Source organism: Cyprinodon tularosa, unplaced genomic scaffold, assembly GCF_016077235.1.
Source record: "Cyprinodon tularosa strain WSP-4 unplaced genomic scaffold, ASM1607723v1 ctg522, whole genome shotgun sequence".
Taxonomy (NCBI): Eukaryota; Metazoa; Chordata; class Actinopteri; order Cyprinodontiformes; family Cyprinodontidae; genus Cyprinodon; species Cyprinodon tularosa.
The window spans coordinates 915,593-929,829 of NW_024039255.1; the positions used below are offsets into that span (position 1 = coordinate 915,593).

Sequence of the window (14,237 nt, forward strand, 5' to 3'; positions counted from 1 at the left end):
CCCTCTGGACATGTTCAAACCAGTTATCTAACAGATTCAACTCATTCCAGTTAAATAAAATAACACATCTTACTCTACACTCCTACTACAGTGAATTTTGGTGTCTATCAGCGCTCTGCTTTAGGGTGGATTTTATAATAATACACATTTTACCTGAGCTTTCTTGTAGCAATATAAACAAATATTATATTTGCATCCATAATAATGCTGAACACTCAAATATTGCTGCCACTTGATCCAAGCTGGGTAATCAACTAGGCTATATTTTCAGATTTATAATCTAAAAGCTAGACAAATAGAAATTTTATTAAACTAAAATCTGAATTTTCACTTCTTACATATACATTTGAGTAAAAAATCCTTGCCTCTTACTACAGTGTATTTTGGTATCCATCAGGGTTCTTTTCTTGGTCCTATTCTGTTTTTCTTTTAAACAATATCCCTTTAAGCAATATAGTGGAAGCAATCTGGGCAATATTATCCATAAACATCATATTTTATTTAACATTTCATTTGCTACTATTACCACACAATTGTATCTGCATATTTACCTGAATCTGAAGCTACAGTTTTGAGATTCAGATGACCTGCCTTGTATCATTTTGTGTGTTGTTTTTTTCTAATTCAAAAACTCCAATGAAACTAAAAAATACAACGCATTTTTTATTCTACAAAAGGTAATCAATCTATCATTCAGTCTTCTGCTTTATTTTCCTATGCACAACATTAAACCCAAGTTTGCTTCCATCAATCTGCAAATTTTAGCTGATTGTATCGAAGAAAAAGCAAACAACGATTTTGTTTGTTTTTCGGTTTATCGTTTGCCTTTTAAATATTTGTTTGAAACATTTCTATAAAAACATTTTTGACTGGAATAAAGATGCGTATTTGAAAAGGCTAAAATTTAATCCGTCTGTTTTTATGAAGCGTGCTATTACTCAATTTGTTTACTGTTATATTTAATTTTGCATATTTAATAGTTAACCGCTTGGCATTGCATCCTTTTTTTAAAAGGTCTGAATAAGACTTAGCTCATACAACTTTGAGGTTTATAGTTTTACAGTGTTATGTCCAGTTTTTCTCTTTAGTTTTCTACATGTTCTGACTTTTTTTATTGAAGACTTATCTTCATTGCCATATGCATAGGAGGTCATTGCTTCTCTGTTCTTATTTTGTTCATTTAGAATGACTCATCCCAGTATTTTATCCTTCAGCAAACCTGTTACACACATCAGCAGAATCTCCCTTATAAAATAACTAATGGCTCTACCAGTCAACTCACAGAAACAATGCCCCCAACTTCCTCTCTTGCCATTGTCTTTTAATTCAGGTTTGAAATATTCTAAAAATCACCTCAAGAAGCTACAGGAAGACATTTTTTCTCTCTGCTTTGCTCAGGTAGCGTGTCACATTTGCGTGACCTTTTCTAGCCAGAACAATTCCAAGCTGCCTCTTGTCGCTGCATCCGTTTCCTGCGTGCGTCTTTCCCACGCTTTGTGCGTGGACAGTGAAGGAAATCTACTTAAAAACACCGCAAACAAAAGCTTCATATGCTCAAAGCGTGCGTGTGTGTGTGAGTGGGTGTGGGAGGGAGTCGAGGGGCAAAAATGGGAACAGTGTTTCCTTTGTTTAGATGGGCTGTTTATATGGAAGCCTTGGTGTCTATCTATGGCACAAGGTGGATGAACATCCATGTTTTCATTCTGCAGGAGCTACTCTCAAACAATCAAGCTGCTGCTTTCACTAAACATCCATTCCACCCCCTAAAATGTTATCTTCCTGACTTTGAAATAACAATTCATGGGATAAACTTTATTTTATATCAAAATAAAACAAAGAGCCGCGTGTTGAGATAATCTGGGAAGAACAGATGTGTTATTATAATTATTATTACTATTCTGAAATATTGCTTCTGTTACCAAAAAATAAACATTCTAGATTACCTGCCAAGTTCAATAGATTTCCACATTGTCACATTTCGACGTGTCCAAAGGGACAAGACTGCATCTAGTGGTGAGTGTGAGAACTGGAGGTCCCACTGAGTTGTTTAATGTCTAAATGAAATCTCCCATGAAAATATTAATCCATATTAAGAAAACTAAATTTACATTTTACTACTAGCAGAATGAAAAGCCTTACTCTCACCGAGTCTTGTGTATTATAGTAATAACCAGAAAAAAATAAAAATAAATAAATTCCAGTACAGCAATCATTAACTAATTACCTATTAATCCGATATTAGTGTAAAAAAGTTCTTACCAGCTGTTAATGTCGAACAGCAGATGAGGGAAATCAAAATGATGAAGCTGGAAGATTTCATCTTTACAGCTAAAAGAAAGTAAAAAAGAAAAATCCAAATCTTGTGTTTACAATTTGAAGTCCTTCTTAGATGCGTCTCAGCGTCAGAAAGCCTACACAAATTATCCTCTGATTGACATTTTATCCTTAAAAAAAGCGTCCAATAAATCCACAAAGGTGGAGGAGCTCAGGCTGCAGCGGCTGTGACGCAGGGGAGCTCTCCTGCGCAGCAGCTGGGGACCCCAACACCAGAGCCCGCGATGAGGGGCCGGATGGACCGCTCTGTTAACGGGACAGGTGCACCAAGGAAATGGGAGGGAAATGGAAGAACTCTCGGTAAATAACTGCGCTGTTTCTGCTCCTTTATGCGCGTGATTGTAACGGAGAAGAACCCATCAGTGCGCGGCTTTCATCCGCGCCTTGGATGACTCTCCTCCCTTTCAGCCTCTTAGCAGCACTTACGGTCCACGCGTGACAAGCGTTTTATGGAGACACGGAGGAAGGACGCGACGTCACTTTGTCGGGGAGGACACTGTCCGAGGAGGACTAAATATAGAAAAAGAAAAAACAAATCAGGTTAAACTTAAAACAATAAATCAGTTGGTAAAAGTACTATAAATACATTTTGTACTTTACCACACATGATCTATTCATACTCCTTATAAAACCCGGAGCAAACTTAACACTGTTCTAAGATCTTATAGTAATCTATCAGTTTACCTGGAATAACAATGTAATTTACATAAAGAATAAGCTGAAGCTTTTTAAATTTGCCCAGTTCCTTGTTTAAATCCAGGTTTAAGGTATTTTTTAAAGCAAACCATGTTTTAAACTGAAAAAGAAGTTTATATTCCTGTCCATTGCCCTAAAAGGTATAGTCAGTGAATCAAATTACCCTATTTAACCTTGGAACAAAGACATCTGTTTGCTGGAGGTGGTGATATTATGATATGGTGAGAAAAGCAATGATAAATGAACAAACAGCTACACTGAGCAATGATTGCAGGGTTCAGATGTAAGTATGTTTATGTTAGAATTCAATTCCAAATTTAACAAAGCATCAAAAATGAATTCTGAACTTGAGGTATTTAGAAAAACAAAACAAAAACAAAACATAAATGCATTTCTTGTTTCTAAATGTGCAAAGTTGAGAGAGACAAACTCTCAAAAACCTGTTGCAAAGAGAATACAATAGGATAGAATAGAAAATCCCTTTATTGTCCCACAATGGGGAAAGTCTGGTGTTTACAGCAGCAAAAAGAACAAATATGGACCGTATAAAAATAACATAATAAAGAAGAGTTAAAAGAAAATACCATGCAAAGGAAAAAAAATCATTTTCATATATTTATGAACTAAGCAGTTTTGGGGTCAATGAAATAAACACCCTACAAAAATAGAAATTGGGTGCATGTGATTGCCTAAACATGGACGCATGCAAAATATGTCAGGTTTTTATGGTATAAAATGTTTATTCTTTCCGCCTCACAAATAGTTAGCACTTTTAAAATGGATGGTTTTGGTTGTAGCACATGAAAGCAGATTAAAAAAAGAGATGTTAATAATTTATGAGGCTGTTTAAAAACGCATAAAAATCACTAATAAACCAAAATGCAGCCGGTTTCTGCACAACAGCAATCTGTTGATCATTTGGTATTCAAGAACTAATTCGCTTGTTATCATAATTAGTTTGATTTGATAATTATTGTAAATATATGCTTGCTTTCATTGAAAAGTTAGGATTAAAAAAGAGAGAACATTGAGGAAATCTTAGATTTTCCAGAAAAAAACTGAGAGATAAAGTTGAGCATTTTCAGGATGTTTTGGTAATATTTTAAAATGCTTGTAAAAATGTGTAAAAATTGCCATGTACAACAAAGACTAAATTAATCAGAAAATGCATCTAATAGTCAATTACTGTAACAGCAATAACAGGTCACCGGCTTGGTGTAAATAAATGCATTTAGAAATGATACCTTTATGTTTATTCCTGCAGAAGATGAAATAAGAAATACTTTGATCACTTACCAATCTGACCTCTGACCTGTCTAACAGTCAACCCCCTGTGAGGCTGAGGTTAAAGGTAGGAGAAATGATCTTGTCACAGAAGGAGAAAAACAATACAACCCAAACAACTCCTGCAATTCTAGATTCAATCAATCTGCCAAAGTGTTTGGAATAATCAAGGGGTGGATTTATTTTTAACATCAGCAACAGGATACACTGCTTTTTATATCAAAGTAAATAATCTTCCTTTGTCCTGCAGGACACTGCAGCGCATGGATGTGCCGCAGATTGTTTTTCTTTTATCGCCATAACAATCACTGCAGGTCAGAGTTGGTGGTTGTTGAAATAAGAACATCCTTCCCTCATATTTTCTGGCCACATCTGGATTCATAATAATAATTGAACTTTATTGATCTCACATTGGAGAAATGTATCTCTGTATTTAACTTATCCCTTGGGGAGCTGTGGGCTGTCATAGTGGGGTGCCCAAGGAGCAATCGGGGTTAAGGGTCTTGCTAAAAGAAGCAGAGTGGCAGTCTGTGGGAGTGGGGCTCGAACTCAGAACCTTTAGTGTTCCAAGTTCTATGCCCTAACCACTGAGGTTGCAGCCCCCCGATTCACTCCCCATTCAGCTGCTCCGATTTGGGGAGTGAGTGGAGTTGAGGAGGGTGTTCACTGGAAGAGAGTTTTGCTTATTAATCACCTAAGAAGAAGTCAAATGTGGTAAGATAACATGGGAAACCAGTCATTAAATGTCAGAAACAATTTTTTCGGGGAATTTGGGACAATGCTATCACACCCACGGTATTTATATATGTGCAGTTTTAGTGCTAACAGCACAGATGGATAATTTGTTGACTCATAAAATCCCTCAAGGAAACTTTGGTGGTTAGAAAAAAAAAATGCTCAAAGCTGCATTCTTCTGTATAGAGTTTTGGTTTTTTTTTTTTTGTTTTTGTTAAAAAAAAAATAACATAAACCTTCAAATATGAGTTTCAGCTGCTATTATTTGTTGTGAAACTGTGGAAGGATGTCCGTTGTTAAGGTCAAGGTATTGAATACTATTATGTTTTTTGTCAAGTTTGGAATTTAACACACATGATATAATTTTACAGTTCTAAATAAAAATGAACATTGAACAACTTGATTATATTCAAGAATACTTTATTGATCCCAGCAGGGAATGGCTTGTTGTTATAACTTATATGGTTTTCTTTCAGGTTGTTGTAGATGTTGATAGCTGTGGGCAGGAAGGATGTTCGGTGGTGGACTGCCTTGCACCGCATCTGGAGAAGCCTTTAACTGAAGAGACTCTGTTGGTGTTTAACAAATCTTCTGAAGAGGATGCTCACTTTTGGCTCCTTCAATTTATGAAAAAAAACATTTTTTGTGAGATCATCTCCAGAGATCCTAGAGGAGTTCCTAGAACAGAACCAGCTATTATCGGCTTGTTCAGCTTCTTTTTTTTTTAGGTTTTTTGCTCTGATGCTGTTACCCCAACAGATGATGGCAAAACAGATCAAGCTCTCCACAAAAGACAATATGCAGCATCTAGCTGCAACCACTTAAGGACAATAGAAATGCACCAATCAAGAATTAGATTAAATCAAAACAAGTTTTCCATAAAAATTTAGTAAAAGTGTTTTTATTTATCTGTGGACACACTCTGGACTGCATGGAGGGCAGTCCAATTTCAAAACCAACCCTAATAGAGTTTCCCCTGTTAATCAAGACCACATTGTTCTTTCTAAACAGCTGTATATGCTTCCTGTAGGCAATCCTGTAAACCATAACAGCAAAACATACATTTGTAAAGCCTTAAGCCTGACTTTTGGACTTGTTGCCAGAAAAAAACAACTTTTTTCCGGAATGAAAATTTCTTTCTCATTTAGTTTTTGACTTTCATACCTAAGCCTTACATCATGAAGTGGGCTAAAATAATTAAAAGAGCACAACAGCATCCCTTAATCTGAGAAAATAATGACGGTTTGCAAATTGTTACAAAGTGATTTTATGATACTTCTGGACCACACCAAGTTGTAATTAGCCAATTATCCACAAATGGAGAGAACAACTCAAGAGTGGCTGGTCCATCAAAGTCCCTCTGCACATTTATACAGGAAGTGATAGAACAGCCCAAAGCAACATTTAAACCACTAGGAGCCTGACTTGGCTCAGTTAGGGTTAGTGTTCATGAAGAACTGAGCAAATTTAGGCCTTAGCAAGAGAATTACAAGGCCAAAATCAATGCTAACAAAGCAATATTAAAAAGCATGTCTCGCAGTTTCCAGAATATCTTGTGATCCTTTACAACTAAGGAGAAAATATTTAGCGGACGGAAGAAAAAAAGGAGGAACCTTTTGAATTGCATGCCTCCTTTTAGATTTGACTTAAAACTAACAAAGCATTTCAGAAAAAAAGGCCATTCGGCAATAGTTAAAAGATGGTGGTTGCAGTATTATGGTGTGGGGCTGCTTTGCTGTTACAGAATGCTGATCACTTTCTGTGACTGATGGAACCACTCTGCTCACTCTGAAAGCTAACCTTATATGGCTTGAGAGCTAATTCTGCTTTCTGCCTGAAAATCCCGAAAAAAAGCAATGTACACCCATCTGCTTAAAATCTTAATTTCAAGATGATTAGTATTATGCAGCAGAATGAAGATCTAAAGCCCACCAGAAAGTCCACCTTAAAATGCCTCAAAACAAAAACAAACAGTTTGAAGTGGCCTAGTCAAAATGTCAGAATTTGATCCAAATATGCTAAAGTATACTAATCCAGTATGTCTAAACAGCATTTTCTATTCTCATTTGTATCGTCCCTTTAGGTCCGATTTTAGGCCCTTAGCTTGTTTTTTATAATTTGGGATTAATTTCTAAAATTGTGCAAGCATGCTTTTCACACTTACAATAATTAAATTAGGAAAACAATTAGACCTAGGGTGAAAGGATAACTTGCAACTTTAAACATGGGGAGAATAATCCATGTTTTTATATTTCATGCCTTGATTTTTGGTACTGATTAATAATTAAAAAATGATATCTGCAGCCAATGAAAATTATAGCAAATATCTTGATATTGGCGTTCTTTTTTTTTTTATGCTTATCCCCTTTTCACTTTTCTACCGTTACATATTTTGAACTACTGCATATGTAACAACAAATTCCTATAAATAATTTTTCTTTTCTCTTACTGTCATAGCTCAGATAGTATTTTCATAAACAATTCTTGTTGAAAGAATTGAAATATTGAATCAGAATTCCGATTTGTTGTGGAGTTCCCCAAGGTTCAATGATAGTTCTTGTAATGTATTGGCTAAATATTCTTTTGTATGCTCATGATTTAAATGTGTTTATTCAAGAAGGAAACTTTATCAGTATATCACGCATTACAAACCAAATATAAAGATGGTTATTGTCATGATCACAGCCCCGTTAGCTGATCCATTTACTCACTTTAGTCACCTGTTGTACTCTCCCCGCTCTCTAAATATCAATGATCTTATTCACCTGCTCCCGCTGCTTTACATATGGCTCAGCTATCAGGCCCCCTCAGTTACTGCTAGGTGTTCGGGGAGAGCCAGTTTTAAGTCCCTTGATCCTGGCTCCTGGATGGAGCCAGTGTAAATTTCTGCAGTTCTCCCGGAACCATGTCTAGTCTCTGTTCCTCTATATCACTGAGTCCACCTGTCTCAGTCTGAGCGTGTCTGTCTGAGCTTGCTGCTCGACTCATGGAACTCTGAACCTGCCTGGGTGCTCTGTGGGTTTCTGGAAACCTGGATCTGTCAGTTCCTATTTGGATCGGAACCCCTCACTGGGCTACAGACCCCTGGATATCAGAACTGTCCAGTTCTGAGCTGTTTCCTGACCTGGATAGGTCTCCTGCCTGCTCCTTGGGACTGCTGCACCGGGGAAACTCTGGACCGTTCAGCGCCGCATCTCATTGGCCGTGCATCGGCTGATCCTGCCTCACTCAAGAGGATGAAATGAACTGTTAAACCAGGTAAGTGACTCACATGGAAAATCATCTTCTGTCAGATTATCGTGGTCACATACCTGTGTTTCTCCCACAACCAGAGTGCCAGTGATGGGCAATGCTCCGCCTTTCCCCACATCCACTGCAGGTCCACTGATCCACATCAGCCGCGTTCCGTTTCTATTTTTGTTCTGTTTGTTTTTTTCATTAAACATCTCGAAACTTCCCACTGTCCCTCACCTGAATACTGGGACCATCTGTTGTGTTTTATGACAGTTAAATGGAAGTCATTTTTTAAAAATAAAACAAAATGAATAATATTTTGCTCTCAATGAAGAACACAATACACCAAGAATTTTTTCAAAGATGCTTACATGTTGCATAATATAAATTTGAATATAAAAAAATCTACAAAACAATATTGTTAAAAGAAAAAAAAGGGGGAAAAATAATATGCTGTTTTAGCAAAAACAACACAACTACTACTACTGAAGTACACATAAAAAAGTTGAACTTCAAGCTGTTTCTGCAGCATTTAGGTGTTGAGTAAAAGAAACATTCCCATCGGGGCCCAAGGAGCAACAGATAAGTCTCGTAGTGAACAATTGGTGGAAGTTGCTTGCTGAGAGGGTGGATTAGAAGTGATTTATTTTAAATGGTTCTGTTCAAAGCACACTATAGGGGACTGCCTGGTTCTACACACACAGCATGGATTCTTCCTTTTCACCCAGATGAACCTGCAGATTCGTTTTTTCTTCAGTGGAGGAACTCTGTCTAACTAACATCACAACCTTCCAAACTCTTTCATCTCTGTACAAATCCTGTTTGAAGGGATTCAAATTTACAGCTCACTAAATTAGTGAAAATATTTCTCAGGTGATAAAAGAGTTATAAATTGTGGATTTTTCACATACAGGTCAAGGACAGGAGTGTATGAGTCATAAAACCAAAAATTTGTCAAACTAATCATTTGTTAAATTAGACGTGTTGAATGTTTTCAGTCAGAAGTGAAGATTCAAAGTAAAAATAAGTTACTGCTGCTAAAAAATGTACATAAAAGTATTATGTTATTAACACCACATGACAAGGCAAATATGTTTAAAGGATTTAAACTGTTTTTATTCATTTTTGAAAGATAAACCAAAGATTTTTCTCCCTCAGCACATTACATTAAAGGTATAGTGGACGATTTGGACAAAAGTCCATTTTTATAAAAATTAGACATGCACAATCTTGTTAAACCCTTGCGAGAGCATGCATGAGTCCATTTCTCCTCGTGCACGCTCTGTTTTAAAGTTGCTGTTTTCCTCGCTCATACAAGCTTACTTTTCAAGATCAACAATTTTTATCACTATGTCAGACTCACCATCAGTTAGTGAAAATGGGCACAAGCACGTATGACGGACTTACATAAACATAATGACACAATGATTGACAATAAGTGTCTGAAAGGTTGGTCGGTGTTCAGACACTTAGACGGGTATGGGGTATTCCAGGCTAACAAAAGAAGCCAAACGACCCCCACTCCAAAGGGGTGGACCCCTTCGTCTGTTTTAATTTGCATGTTTTCGAAACAAAAACAAGGCTTTGTTTGGCTACTGTATAAAGCCTCGAACTCAACACTATTCCTGACATTTTTAATTGAAAAAGCTTCTTGGATGGGAAGCAAAACGTCTTCAAACTTGGAAACAAAGTCCAGTGGATTTTTTTTCATTTTCTTTTTTGGAATACTATGACCTGGATAACTTAGAATCATCACCAGCATATAGTCTTACATATTCTGCCATGACTGGACTATATTATCAGAAAATTTGCCAAAATAGCAACATTTAAACAAAGTAAATAATTTATCAAGGAAATGAACTCTGTCATCAGCCAGAATCTAAATTAAAGGTAGTGGATTTTTTTTACGTTGTGTGATGACTTCTAAAATACATTGGAGGTTAAAAGACCAAGTTAAACTTGAAGGATCTAAAAACCTTTACCATATGTTGTTGTTTTTTGTTTGTAAAATATTTAGATTTAAATTTTTGTAGAGGAGGTACCACATATTTAGTCTCTTTTAGAAACTGGCAAGGAATAGTACAGCATAGTACATATATATCTTGATAAATGCAAATAACATTGAAAAGTTTTCATATATTTCTACTTAAATCTGTTAATATTGATTCATTTAACAATTTAAAAATAGTTTTACCAGTAATAGAACAATGTAGCCTTAATTGTATATCTTTGTAGGGGGCTTAGTACTTGGTCTGGTCTTCTTTTGAATGAATTATTGCAACAATACAGGGTTCAGTGAGTATTTCCACCTGTTTATCTACTGAGGTATAAAGAAAGCCCAGGTTTTGTCTCTTGTACTTTATTTTTGACAGTACTCTATTCTCTGTGGGGTTTACATTTGTTTACTTAAGCTCAGTGTTATCATTGTTATTAAAGTAGGTAAATCTGTACTTGGCAAGAGCCAGATTTCTAGTCCTGTTAAAAAATAAAATTAGAGCCTCCACAAATCTTGTTAGCTGACCTGATTATGCTAGATGGTTGTCTGCATATGGACTTAATAAAATGTACCGGACCAGCAGATTACATTGTTCCTGAAATCTTCACTGACTTTATGGAAATTTCCCACTTGACGTCAAACAGTGTGGATATGGTGCCTCTTCACTGTATCTCTACATTTAAGGACCACGACTTCCAACTAAAGCAACATTTTCATTTGTTTTGTGACCCTCCTCCCAAAGTTTTAATTATTCTTTTTTTAAATCAACCCTTTGAAGACTGCATTTAGATCCATTATCTGTGTCCGCACTCCCTTGGATCTGGCTATGACTATGTGCTGAACTATGCACAGTCCTATTATTCACTCAAACACTGTATCTATGCTAATGTCTTGTTCTCATGAAATGTTTACATATTTGTAGAAATTAATTTTGAGTTTTAATAAATTTTAAACCATAATTTATACAACTAAAATAATTAAATGCCACTCTTTGTGTAATTTTTCTTTTGACATGAATAAATTAAATAACTGCTTCTGAATACCAATTAATTAGTTTCATAAATAAACAAGCAAGTCCAAGTCTAAAGAAATTTTGTTTATCTTTCTGAGGATGTTTTCTGTAAATTTTCTTAAATAAATCAGCAGATTATTTTGGCATTTTTATGCAAAAATCTCAAAAAGTGATGTAAAGACCATGGTAGCCTTATTTCAGAAACAGTAAAAATATATTTACTTGTATTTTGCTGCGAAAATTACGGAAGAGGATTAGGACCACTGAAAAAAAAAAAAAAGGTTAACTGATTTTTTAATTTTATTTCAGTGTAATATGAGAAAAAATCAGAATTCTGACTTTTTTGTCTGATTTTTGACTTTAATCTCAGAATTCTGACTATAATCGCAGAATTCTGACTTTTTTCTCTAGGAATTCTGACTTTAATCTCAGAATTCTGACTTTTTTTTTTATCAGAATCCTGACTTTAATCTCAGAATTTTGACTTTTTTCTCAGAATTCTGACTTTAATCTCAGAATTCTGACTTTAATCTTAGAATTCTGACATTTTTCTCAGAATTCTGACTTTAATCTAAGAATTCTGACTTTAATCTCAGAATTCTGACTTTTTTCTCAGAATTCTGACAATAATTCTAACAGCTAACAAACATGTTAACATCAGCTGTATCCATATCTGTTTTAGAGACTAAACTAGCTCTCTTGTTTTAATCACCTTCTGGTTTTCCATTAGTTAATGAAATAGCATCACTGGGGAACCCTAATACAATAGTTGTCTATTAGTTGCCTAATAAAATAAAGAAATTCCCCTTTAAGAGAAAAAATTCTGAGATTAAAGTCAGAATTCTGAGAAAAAAGGAATTCTGACATTTCTTCCCCTTATTAAACTGAAATAATATATAAAAATCAGTTAACTTTTTTTTTTTTTTTTTTCAGTGGCCCTAATCCTCTTCCATATGAAAGAGCACGAAATTTGGGAGAGAGAGAAAAAAACGTGCTGCATTCACTGTTCCTAAAATAACTACAATTGAAAAAATAAGAGTTGAGTCACAAAAGCAATTTATTTCTTCTTTATAAGTATCATCATCATCTAAATAGCAGTAGCAAAATATCTCAAAAATAATCCCTGTATCACATTTCTTTATTTTGGGGGGAGTTATAATAAAATTTAAGATTTACGGATGCCCTTTAATGTAGCGTTTTGTCCTAGCTTTAGATGCTGGGGGTGCTGCTGGTCAAACGGGGACAGTAATTTAACCTGATATATTATCTAATTTTAACGAAACCTCAAATATGGAGAAGTTTATATCGAATGTGAAAAGTGAGTCATTTAAAATTATAGTTATTTAACTGTTGTTGGAGAAACGTTTATGTGTTATACCCCGTTTTTAGTAACCTAGCTTACATGCTAATCGTTAGCAACGTTAGCCGAAAGACAGGCTTCATTGGAGCCAAGGAGGTTTATTAACAAACAGCATTATTATTGAGGTGTTTTTATATTAATGATGGTGCATGTAAAGATAATTTAGATAAAATGAACGGTTAAAACTGCCTTAAGGCAAAATTAGCTCTGTATATATGGATTGATTCCTCATCCTATAATGAAGGTTTCCCAAAGCAGGTGTTCCTGTGCTCCTCTCATAGTAATATAACGTGACAAAAAAAAAAAATAGTGTTAATAAAGCGCTTTAATTAAAACATAATGAGCCACTTGGTTTTGTACGTACAGTTTAGGAAATCTTACAGATCCTCAGGTCAAGTGGAACATTTAAAAAAATTAAGACTGCTACAGAACCTACATGTAAAGGTCCAGTATTCCTAAATAAAAAATAGCATTAATAATTATATTTGTATATGCAAAAATATTTTGTCTAGCTAAATAAAGCCTGTTCTGCTTTTATAGTGTTGTATTTATTATATGTTAGAAACAATGTAGTGAAAATTCAATTAGGTGAATGTTGTTTAAAATGTCAACAGTTTATTTAACATTCTTGTTCAATAAATAGCGTCCTATTCCATTCCCTTTAGTTAAGTTATTGAACTTTCCAGAGGAGGTGTTGTTGGGATTGTATCTACTGTTGTAATAGCAGTTTGTAGCCTTATCCATGACCCTATATTACAACAGTTTGTGTTCTATTGGGTTCAGATTTGGAACAAATTGTTCAGGTTCCATAGGACAGGTTTTTTGCACATGGATTGGCTCAGAAATGTTTTTCTCCCAAGTCCCATTTGTTGATTTTTGCAGCTGTGATGGGAAAAACAATTCGTTCATGTTTTAAATTAGGAACGAACCCGCTCACCACTTTTACAAAGAATTATAATTTGTTAGCTACAGAGGAAAAAGCTTAAAACCATTTGGAGGCCATTTGGCCTGGCTGACAAGGCTAAAACTTGAAGTAAGTCAAACTAGTGGTAATCCAACTTTAGAGTTTATGCCAGTTTATCTTAATGTAACTGGTTGCTGGTTACACTGAAAGCTGTCAAAATTGCACTATTCAATTCGACCTGACCTTGACTTTTAATGAGCATAACAGCCGGGGAAACAGTGGTTTTATACATTTTTACTCCTTATTTGCAAATACCTATATATACATACACTCAAAAAAAATATAAACGCAACACTTTTGGTTTTTCTCCCAACATCAACATTTTTGTTGATGCATATGGATAGCAAATTTGATAAAGATAAGATAAAGCATTATTAGAGACAAAGATTTTTTTTGTAAATATAAATATTTTTTATACTTTTTGGTTTAGGCAATGCTCTGAATGAGCTGTTCTTTCAGCAAATGGCATTTATTAGAGTAATAATTTAAATATAATATAAACTTTGGATCACTGGTAACTTAATAAATAGGTAAACACTTTTTTGTAAAAAGAAGTTGAGTTTATTTTTTCTATGGGATACTAATATTTAGGGAACGTATGTAAAAAAAAAATGTACTTCTT

General features: G+C 35.0%; 1 protein-coding gene across 2 annotated transcripts in view; it reads right to left on the reverse strand.

The window, feature by feature from the left end:
* The window catches only part of kdrl (kinase insert domain receptor like), a 62,758-nt gene extending 59,988 nt beyond the window's left edge, over positions 1–2,770 (reverse strand). For both annotated transcript variants that reach the window (XM_038303969.1, XM_038303970.1), the window contains exon 1: positions 2,260–2,770. In XM_038303969.1, the coding sequence (XP_038159897.1) occupies positions 2,260–2,320 (61 nt within the window). In that variant the 5' untranslated portion in view covers positions 2,321–2,770. The remainder of the gene's footprint in view (positions 1–2,259) is intronic.
* Between the last annotated feature and the right edge of the window lie 11,467 nt (positions 2,771–14,237).